Below are 11,487 nucleotides of genomic sequence, written 5' to 3' on the forward strand. Positions count from 1 at the left end.
TGGAATGTCAAGTCACTGTATTTTAGCACTTTAAAAGATGTGGCATGTAAAATGAATGGATGGATTTAAAAAAGGACCACAATCAACCAACATATTCTTATATAGTAATGTACCCCGATAATTGTTAAGTTTCGAATATTTTAATGATGTCATCAGTGTGTCTAAGACATACCACAGATTAGATCTGTGTTTTTTAATAAAAATAAAAAAAGTAAATAAAAAAAAAAGTATTTAAAAAAAGTATTAAAAAATAATAATAAAATAAAATAAAATAAATAAATAAATAAATAAACATGTTCAAAAATGACTTTTGTTCATTTGAAAGGGCTGCCCAAAAAGTACTCAACATTTCCAACAAAGCAGAGCTCTCTTGAATTTTCTGGAATGATTACTAGACTACAGCACCAGTAGGAAAGTAGTATTGCATATGCACTCCTAATTTGGTGAGGTAAGTAAAATGTCAACATCTGCATGCCCACAGGAAGTCTGTTCATGAGTGTAGCGATACATCGGACTAAAAAGAATTACTGTACATGTAAATGCATTATTGGGCTTGTACTGAGTTAAGACCAGATGTGCCCGAGCTTGTATAAACGTATGGGAAAAAGTTCAATCACAAGGATGCTCTTTGTTGTGAGTGCAAAGATGAGAAAATAAAACATTTAAAGGAAATTAGTGACACATGTGCTATTGTAATTTGTAACCTCAACTTCTGCGATCTGAATGACCTGCATGATTTAGAATCTCACATTGAGGTTTGATAGACAAGCAGTTTCAAGTACCCAGTCTGGGACCTGAAAGTGATACAAGTAAACTAATACTAAACAGAAAAAAAAAAACTTTGGTAGAAGTAAAAGTTGTTGTTTTTTTAAGCAGATAAACTATCAAAAGTGAACATTTAGTTTTTCTTTTTTTCACTTGAATTTTCAATTTTCTATTGAGTTTACTTCAGTGGTGTACATTAGTCAAAGATCTGTGTGTTGGCTAATAATTGACAATAGCTAACTCATGTTAGCCTGACTATCACATAGCCATATGCTAACAAACTCTGGATAACTAAAAGTACATTGACCTTTCTACTTTAACGGATTAGTATAAATTGATTTTAACTACCATGCCTCAATGTACTTCTTCAGGTTGGGCGGCGTTGTTGAATATCAAAATTCTGAATCAATATTTCTGTCAATTTAGGAAACATAAGAGGCACTCATGAAAAACATTCATATTCATTAGGGGTGTGCCCAAAAAATGGATTCTCATAAGAATCACAATTCTCATTTAGTATGATTTAGAATTGATTTTAAATGTCCCCAAATCGATTTAATTAAAATTATTTTATACTGTTATGCCTTTGGCTGTGCGTGCCTTTATTTGGAGTGCTGTTCATGTTGTACCCGGGTTGGCCACTGAGGGGCAGTGTGGTTCCACGCGGTCTAATACACTGTTAAGTTGTAGCCACATTAGAGAGTAGAAGGAAAAAGTCACCATCAAGTTATTCCAATAAAAGGTTTTTTTTTTGCAGCATGGAGCCGTTCTTTTGAGTGATAAAAGTGCCGCGAGTAGCGCGCTAATTAGCATTAGCGAGTCAGACTGGAGTAGTTCAATACAATTCCTTGCACATCTATAGATTGAAGCAAAAATCGTTCTTAATTGAAAATCGATTCTATATCGAATCACAGGTCCAAAAATCGGAATCGAATCGAATCGTGAGACATTCAAAGATTCCCACCCCTAATACTCATATTCCACCAAGCCCACAGGTGTGTAATGTTATCCTATTATCACCACCACCACATAGTTCACCATTGTAGTCATTTTGGTCATCATCTGCTGCTGGAGATTTTGCATAAGCAGTGGAATCAGCAGCAAGTGCTTTCATCTTGTCAGTACTCACTTCGGTCATTTGATTAGGGGTAATGCATTTTGATCTAGGAAATGTAGTGGCGTAAAAGTGAAAGTTGCCAGCAATGCAAATAATGAAGTCAAGTACAAATACGTGACATTTGTTATTAACTGCAGTAACAATGTATTTGTAATCTGGTACAAGATAATAATCCGCATGTTTTCGCTTGTGTATGCAGATCTACTGTCCACCAACAGGTCATCCATCTTCAGTGGACATCATGGCCAACTCTCACTCTCAACCGTCTATCTGGATGAGTACCGTGACCGTCTCTTCCTGGGGGGCAAAGACGTCATGTACTCTCTCCTGCTGGGACCAGGCAGGAGCGAGTCCAAGGAGGTAACATGTACAAATGACTCCATACTACACTGTATAATAAGCCAAAACAACCGTAAGCCATATTATGACTTTGTTTTAATGCTGAATCATTGTCCCTTGTGAACCTCAACAAAAGTTCGGTAAACCCAAATAAAAATAAAAAAAGGATGCCACATGTCTCATTGGAAGGAAGAAGCGTGTGATCTCTCCTGGTCAATTACATAGGAAAGGTAATGGTGATAATTAGGGATGTAACTATCACCTATTTTTAGAATCGATTATTTTATCAAACGAATACAGTAATCGGAAGAAAATTTATTTTGCCTTAAAGTGCATTACCAACCCAGACCCCCCTTAGAGTTTTGCATCTTCCTCGCCATGAAGCATGAGTGTATCGTAACAAATCTGCTATGACAATTAAATCATTATTTTTTTTAAACACACACACACACAAGATAAAATCATTAACTGTGATCGGATTTCTATTGCTGGAGCCCATCCCCGTCCCAATGTTGGCATCTCTCCAGGATTCTTGGCCTCCTCCAATGTGGAATCAATTAAGTGACTAAAAAGATGTTTGATTTTGAAACTTAACTGCTTGAACATTCATCTCGGGAACAACTGCTGTGTTTATGTCACCGCAGGGGCACAGTGGGGGGTAGCTAACCTAATTTCTGGTTCCAAAGGCCCAACATGATAGGCAAACAATTATTAGGAAATAGTACATCGAGACCACAATCTCTATCTGCATACACGTGTCAGCGGGATGCACTTATGAAACAAGATATATTACACATCTTTTTTTCATTTGAACTCGAGAGGGCCAAACATTGTTATCAGCCCTGAAAAAGTAGAAGAGTTATTACACCTGAGTTTTACTTCATGCGGAGTGTTTCGCATCTCAGCGGGAATGAATGAATTCGACTTCCTGCAGTTTTCCAACTCAACTTCCTCTACTCCAAAAATCCCGTCATATTTTGAACGCATCAGTCAGCAAGCGATGCTAAACAACAAAGAAGAAGGAGGCCTCTGTAGGCGATAACAAGAAAGCCCATTTTACTGGAAAGAAGACTGAGGACAGAAAAACATGAAACTTCTGCAGTCAAGTGGAAATAATATCTACATTTTTACCAGTGATTTATGTCACCTATATGATGTACATTCGCCACTCCTGAAACGCCCAGAAATAGTACGGGGTAGGGGTGTGAATTGCGTAGTGCCTGGCAATTCGATCCGAATCACGATTCATAGGTCACGATTCGATTTGATGCGATTAATCCCGATACGAATCTATAAATCAATTTTTGCTATAAAAAAATTAACTCAAATTTATAAAATACTAATCGGTAAACTTGTACATGTACACTGTAAGATTTGTATGAAAATGTATTTATTTACCTGAAACAGGCTTCTAAGCTAAGCCACTGTATTTAACAAACAGGTTGCCGTTTCGTGTTTGAACAGCATTAAAATAAAAATATTAAGGCTTAATGTTCCATTAATATAACATTCTTTCATGCTTAAAGTGTGAATCCTAACCCTGAGTAAGACATTTTGTTGAATATTTCCATCAAAAAGTCATGTTTAAAAATCGATTTGGCCGCAATTTGAATCGATTTGAGAATTGCGCACTGTAATATCGCGATATATTGTAGTAAGCTGTCTTGGCCAATGTAAAAGCATCAATAATCAATATGTTCCTATGAAGAACTCAATATACAGCAGAGCACAATGCAATATACTAAACTATGATTTATAAAGTGGAAATGGGTACACTTTTTGGAGCAGAACAAAAGCAGCAAGGTTGTTTTTCTTATTAAAGTCACCGCCCACCGTACTTTTCGCTTTTTTTCTTTTTTGCCATTTCCGTAATTCATCTCATTGGCTCAATTACGCAAAGTGTGCAGCCGCAAACTAAACAGATCTGTTCAGTGTAAAAGTCGATTTCCCCCTATAAATCAAGCCACCAATGTTTGGATACATGTAGTGTGTGGACCACAAGACCTTGGTTTCATACCGCGAATCACAATTACAGCAAAAAGTCAAATAAACATGGATTCGACCGTTGGAAGCTGTTGTTATTCATGCCATCAAATGATTACGTTTGACATTAAAGCTGCATGGTCCAACATGCGGTTATCACGTTTGCCTCCAAGTCAAAAATTCTGGACTCCAATCTCAGCTCTGACCTTTCTGCGTGCCGTTTGCAAGCCTTGGCTTCCTCCCACATTCCAAGAAATATATTTTCCACAGGTGTGAAAGTAAGTGTGATCAGATGTACTTGGTTGGGATCAACCCCAGCTCATCCGTGACCTTGATTTAGAATGAACAGTAGAATGTGAGTGTGAGTGGTGACCTGTCCAGGGCGCCGTCAGCCTTTTGCCCATTCAGCAGGGATAGGCTCCAGTTTCCTACGACCGTGATAGGAGGTAATGAAATGAGATGATTCAGACAGAGAATGCGGGCAGCACATTGTGAGGTATGTCTGTTTTGCAATTGAGAGTTTCGGGGTTCAAATCTGGGCTCAGGGCCATCTGGCATGCAGTTTGCGCTTACTCCCATTAAAAAAAAAAAAAAGAAAAAAAAGATGGATGTCTGAATTTATTTTGTACATTACATTTGCTGATTTTTGCAAATTTGAAAACGCATATTGAAAAATTGATTGGTCGGGCCTTAATAGACATGTAAGTTTTATTGTGCGGTGCATTTTAATCAAGACAATGGGATTAACTGCCAATTTTAACTATCTGAGTTATTGTTTTAACTCAAAGTTTGTTTTAAAAATAAATAAATAAATGACATTGTTTTGACTCAATTAGTTGTATTCCTTTAACCATAAAATGTGGGTCAAAATTGAATAACACATTTTTTACATTGATTTTAACTCATTTTTTTGGGCTCAAATTGACCCAAGTCTGAGACGGTCTTTTTTTTATATATTTTTTACTTAGTATTTGGGTCCGATTGAACCAAAATTGGGTTCAATGTGACCCAACTGCTTTTAGAGTTTGTGCTTTCTCTCACATTCTAAATAACACGCATGCTAGGTTAAATGAAGACTCTAAAGGTTAGGCTTCAGCTCACCCATGACCCTAATGAAAACCAGCACTATATAAAATGGACGGAGTCATGGCTAAAGCAAGCTCAAAAATGTCTTTTGCAAGTCAACAGCTATGAGAGCGCGGAAAAAAAAACAGCGCGTATCTAAGCAATGATTTGTAATAGATTTTAAGGGTGTAAATGTCATGAATTACAAGTGGGACTGATCAAAGTTCTTCTTTTCAACAACTTGATTTCGTGCACACTGGTGCTTTTTGTTAGAACTCCGATTTGTTTAAGCATCTGGCACCAGAACAAAGACTGCGGCTCTTAATGGTTTTGGCTCACACGAATAGTTTGGTTGCCAGATATCAGGACAAGGTTGAAAAGAGTGAAAGGACGAGACGTGTTTGTGACTTTCCTGCACTTCGCATCTGTTTTAAGCTCTGGACAGATGTCAGCGATCAAAGGACGAAGACTTGTGACTGACGACTGAGCGTGGATTCAAAGTTAAAGAGACATTGTGGTGACATTTTGAGAGTTAAACAGGAAGGAAGTTGGATGGCTAGTGGAGGTCAGCCATATTTCTCGCAGGGTGGAGATCATGGCGGAATATTGCAGCGTAGCAACAAGCCAAGGAAACTGCGCCAGATCAGAACTATTCCAAGTCAAGTTTTAGACTAGCTCCAAATTCTAATGTCATGAAATTGTTGTATTCATCTGATATTTTTCCATGTAGTAGATACAGTTTATATACTACCAAGCTAAATGAGACCAAATATAACCAGTTAGCTATAGTGGCAGCTGGTCGTACACATGTAAATATATGTGCATTTTGTTATCCGACACACACGGTACCTGCACTTTTAAAAGTATGACATATGACCAGGGTTGGGAGGGTTACTTTTAAAATTTAACCCATTACAGTTACAAGTTACCTGCTAAAAAATTCAGTCAGTAACGTTATCCAAGTACCATAATATTAAAGTAATGTAACTAGATTAGTTTTGAATTACTCCAATATTGAGTATGCCATGAAGATAAAATAACAATAAATATCACCACAATATATATGCTATACAATGTGCCCCTGCTATTTGCCGGTGATAGGGACACGGGCAGCCTACAAATAGCAAAAATATTTGTGTAATTAAAAAGCATGTAGGCAATTGGTTGATTGATTGATTGATTGATTGATTGATTGATTGATTGATTGATTGATTGATTGATTGATTGATTGATCACTGAAAGCAAACACACCTCACAGTTTGACCTTAGAGACAGATAGATAGATAGATAGATTTGGAAGGTGTAACTCACATTATGGTTGTAGGCTAGCGGGCTAGCTAGCAAGAAGCTACAGCGCGTAGCATGCCGCTGGACTCTTAACTCAAACTATCGCTTCGAGTAAATTCCAGTGAATACCGGTCGCCAATTTCCTCTTCCCGTCCGTGAAGCTTTTTCAAACTGCCCGCGTGTGGAGGACACGACTAGTCAGTTAGTTCGTTCCCACTCTCTCTCGCTCTGTCCTTCTCTCTCTCTCTCTCTCTCTCTCTCCCTCTTTCGCACTCTCTCTAATCGTAGAAATTGTAATCCCTCGAAGTAATCCCCATTTTTAATGAATGTACCTGTAATCTGAGTACATGTTTTTTCCTGTAACTGTACTGGAATACAGTTAAAACATTTTTTTTTAATCTAATTACGTAACGGCAGTACATGTATTCCGTTACTCCCCAAGCCTGCATATGACCTAATAATGACCCCACTGTGGTAGTTTAAAAAATCATTTGCCTGACATGCTCACAAGCAAATCTATGTGGGTGCACTCACACGGCCGTGCACACATGAAACCCGTTTGTGTTGTCGTGCGCATCAGGACTGTTTGCTTTCTTCCCTGGGTCCCGATGTGTCGGTTGGAAAAACAAAGACTCTGGTGGTGTGCAAGAAACTGCAAGGTTTCACAGCCCATTGAAGGTCAATGTTGAGACAGCTTTCATCTGCAGGGAAATGTGAAATCTGATGTCTTGTATCAAAGTCAGAAAGCATCATGTGGACCAGTCAAAGCATTTTGTGTCCAAATGTTACATGGTGCTCATGAAAGTCACATTCTTGTGGCTTTGGGCTTTCCCAAACTAAATATGCATTGTTTGGGGAAAAAGCTAATGAAAGCTTTATTTATAAAGAGCTTCATATGTGCAGTATTAGGATAACTTTAATGTTTTATTTTTGATTGTATATTAAACAAGGGCCAGTCATACATTACAATAAAACCATATATTTACATTTCATTTGTATGATACAAAAATCAAAGGCACCGTTTATTTACCAAAGATGTTTTCTGACTGAAAATGGATAAAAAGGTAGATGGTTAGATAAATACTTTAAACATCTGGTGTCCTGTAACAACAGTTACAAATATTGCAAACATCACAGAAAGCTAACAAACGTTAGCGTAAACATAATTGTTTTGCTTTTAGTTTACATACCAGTAAAAACATTTAAAAACAGGCCTTCTTCTTATTGAGAAGGTTGATGAATTAATTGAGCCCAGGTGTGTCCCATCAGCTGCTGGCCACACCCTCCTGCCTGACCTGCCAGGAGAAAAACAAAGACCTGCCATGCACAAAAAACAATCACGACATACCTAAGCTTATGATTTTCAATTCAGCAGAACCTCTATTTTCTCAGCATGCCATTGGTACTTTATCTCAAAATAAAGCTTCAATAGAACAAATCCCTATATTCAAAATAAATTTATTAATACATAATTAGTAAATACATAAATTAAACATGATTTCCCCCAAAAGTCATAAAGCTAAGTCCATTATGGCTGTGGTTCATGGAGGAAAACAAAGTGTTGGTCATTCTGAAGGCAAGACTGTTCTGTTGGTCTCTTTCTTTCTTTCTTTCTTTCTTTCTTTCTTTCTTTCTTTCTTTTCAAATTTCAAAATGGTAATGATGCATTTCAAACAACAAAACTAGATCCTGCCTTAGTTTTCACGGTACTGTAAACAATTCATTAATTTCCAGTCTTAACACATGGATACTTTTTTTTTCAGTTATGGCCACATGTTTTGCTATAAAGTACAATAATTTTCAAGTCCACCAATTAAATAAGAACCACTGTCCCTCTGTCTTTTCCCCTCACAGATCTATTGGCCCCCGTTACCTGGCAACCGAGAAGACTGCATTCAAAGAGGGAAGGAGCCACAGGTACGTAAGTCATTAACGTTTAATGTGTGTGTGTGTGTGTGTGTGTGTGTGTGTGTGTGTGTGTGTGTGTGTGTGTGTGTGTGTTTGCCTTTGTGTATTATGAGGACATGTCACCTGAATACACGCAACACTGCGAGGACATTTTGAATTATGAGGACACAGCCCATGTCCTCATAATTCATTCAATGCAGAAGTGCTTCTAGGGCTGTAGAAGGCTTAAATCCAAAGTTTTAGCCAATGTCCTTGTAAACCATAATTACATGAATTTGTGTATTTTTGTGTATTTGATGACGCCCCCTGTAGGAAGGTCCTCGTAATGCACCACTTCATGAATTATTCACACCAGTGTATATTTCACAGCATTTGATTGGCTGACCGTCACCTGTCCCCACAATTACGCACATGTCCCCATAATTCAGTTTTTTTCTCAAAATGCTGTGTATTGTGAATGTTTGTCTGTAGACGCAGAGCCTTTTTTTTTTTTTGCAGCCACCAATTCCTAAGTAGATAAATTAAATAATGAAATACACTATGACATTTAATTATATATTTCAGCATTTAATTCTTGCAGTGGTTGTTTATTTGAAAATATACAATGGTTAACAGCTGTTTATCACATCACTTTGAACAGCTGGAGGCAGAGACAGAGAAACTGTCAGTGCCGTATATTGATTCATCATTTAACATCCCACCCTGCCTTTACAATGTAACATCTTTCTGTACACCAGTGGCCAAATGTTTTGAGAATGACATTGATTTTCTAAAAATCTCCAGTGCTTGACTTATTATTATTGTTTTTTTATGATGGCAATTTGCATGTACTCCAGAATGTTATAGTGATTAGATGAATTGCAAAGTCCCTATTTGCCATGAAAATTAAAGTAATTTCCTTTAGTGACCTTACAAACTTTAAGTGAAGAAGGCTTCAGGGCACCCAAGAAAATCCAGCAAATGCCAGGACTATCTCCCAAAGTTGATTCAGCTGCGGGATAAGGACATCACCACCAGTGTAGAGCTTGCTCAGGAATGGCAGTAAGCAGGTATGAGTGCATCTACACCCATGGTGAGGGAGTAAGACTTTTGGAGGATGGCCTGGTGTGACCAGTGAAAAGGGGATTCCATAAATACAGACCAAAATAAGAAAAAAAGAGTTGAAGTTATTTTCTCTGATTAACCCCCTTTCCAAATGTTTGGGGCATCCGGAAAAATGCTTGTCTGGAGAAGAAAAGGTGAGCGCTACCATCAGTCCTGCTTCATGCCAAAAGGAAAGCATCATGTGACCATTCATTTGCAGGGTTGCTTCTCAGCCAAGGAATTGGGCTCGCTCACAATTTTGCCAAAAAACACATGCATCCATTACCTAAAGTATAGTACTAAAACATCCTCGGACAGCAACTGTATGACAGCAGCAAGGTTATTTTATTTACTAAAGCAAAAAAACATTTTCGTTAATGAAAAAAAAAACCTTTTTAAAAAACTGAAACTGAAATCACATTTTATGATTACAAAATGATCTATAATTCTAGCAATAATATCCTTTGTTTTCGTCTGTGGTAATTCATTTAATATATGAGCCTTTGGGGTTCATTTTAAATGTGATCTATTTTTTTTATTGACACTGTAAATCATAGAACAATAGCCACTCTTATCAACAAAGTTCATAATCCAACGACTGAACCAATTTGTTGATTTGAACGGGATTTATTATATTGCCCTGAGTACGGAAGTGACGTCATCTAGCAGCCCCGATAGAGAACCGCCCCCGGCTCTATTTACTTCACGAGATGTGACGGCGTGTAGCTGTGCTAATGAGGTAGGTTAGAAGCTCGAATTTTTCCTGTTGTTGTTGGTCGCTTGTGTACATTGCTCCCTCTTTCGCGAAAATGATTTATAATGCAAGTCCAGTGTAAGTGCAGCTAAGCTTACGTTAGCATACCTAACCATCTGTTGATTATGATGGATGCAGCTAATTATTTAGAATTGCTACGCTTCTGTTAGCGACGGTTAGCATAGCAGAGCTAACCGTCTGTTGAGTAAGATGAATGCTAATTGCAATTCTTAAGAGGAAAGCAATAACAGGCTGGTTTTTGATGTGAAAATATACAATGGCTTAGTATTACCAGTACAGTATAAATGAAGTATTGGTAAATTGCTGCATTTGTGTTTACTTAAATTTGTTCTTTCAATAGAAATATTTCAGTAAAGTCTGTTAGTGTTCATTACATTTAATTTATGCAAACATAAATTATATTTCATTATTGTTATAATGAAATATTTCTGTTGTATCCTTTTTTCTTTGTAAGGTCGAGGAGTGTTCAGTTCCTGCTCCTTTCAGAAGAGAGACTTTCCTACTGAATATCGAGGAGAAGTTCTAAGCAAACAGGAACGTGAAAACAGGCTGAGAGTGTATCATGATGCCCGGAAGGTTTTCATGTTTGAATTTCGCTACAATGGAAAAACACTATGGTATGTTTATATGGTGTGTTGTCACACTTAATTTTGTTTTTTTGGGGGGATATCGTGCAAGGTTTGACAAAACATAAAAGATTAATTAAAACTCAAAAGCAAAAGTACATTCTTTTCTCAATATAATTTTTTTATTTTTTTATTTCATTTTTTACAATATTGTGACTTGTTTTTTTATTTTACTTTTACAGTTATCGTGAGTATCGCTAACCTCACAATATCATGTTAATTATCATATCGTGATTTCTTATGACATTTGGATATTGTGTCATACATGTGACATACTAGAATTACTGGTCGCACATTCATGATTACATGAAATTATATTATAGCAGTCTAGTCTTAGTAAGAATTTAATTGTATTGGTATTTTTCTATTCATCTGCCCCAGGTTTCCACTGAAGCACAACCTGATGAAGACACAGCTATCAGACTGCGCCAAAGTTGACCAGGTGACTAGATTTCTTTTTGAATGTTGTTGAAATCAGTTTTCCGAAGCAAGACATTAGTGGAGGGTGGAGATACTAGGGCTGCACAATATGTGGAAAA

General features: G+C 37.2%; 2 protein-coding genes across 2 annotated transcripts in view; both read left to right on the top strand.

The window, feature by feature from the left end:
• Positions 1 to 11,487, top strand: part of sema3g (semaphorin 3G) — a 66,216-nt gene that overhangs the window by 19,392 nt on the left and 35,337 nt on the right. Inside the window, exons 2-3 of the mRNA XM_086067875.1 lie at positions 2,082 to 2,242; positions 8,411 to 8,473. Coding sequence (XP_085924001.1) covers positions 2,082 to 2,242; positions 8,411 to 8,473 — 224 coding nt within the window. The remainder of the gene's footprint in view (positions 1 to 2,081; positions 2,243 to 8,410; positions 8,474 to 11,487) is intronic.
• The window catches only part of LOC147179409 (uncharacterized), a 9,400-nt gene continuing 6,422 nt past the window's right edge, over positions 8,510 to 11,487 (top strand). Inside the window, exons 1-2 of the mRNA XM_086070046.1 lie at positions 8,510 to 10,939; positions 11,330 to 11,390. Of these exons, the coding sequence (XP_085926172.1) occupies positions 10,905 to 10,939; positions 11,330 to 11,390 (96 nt within the window). The 5' untranslated portion in view covers positions 8,510 to 10,904. The remainder of the gene's footprint in view (positions 10,940 to 11,329; positions 11,391 to 11,487) is intronic.

Source organism: Leptonotus elevatus, chromosome 2 (assembly GCF_054856555.1).
Source record: "Leptonotus elevatus isolate MCC_2025b chromosome 2, RoL_Lele_1.0, whole genome shotgun sequence".
NCBI lineage: Eukaryota > Metazoa > Chordata > Actinopteri > Syngnathiformes > Syngnathidae > Leptonotus > Leptonotus elevatus.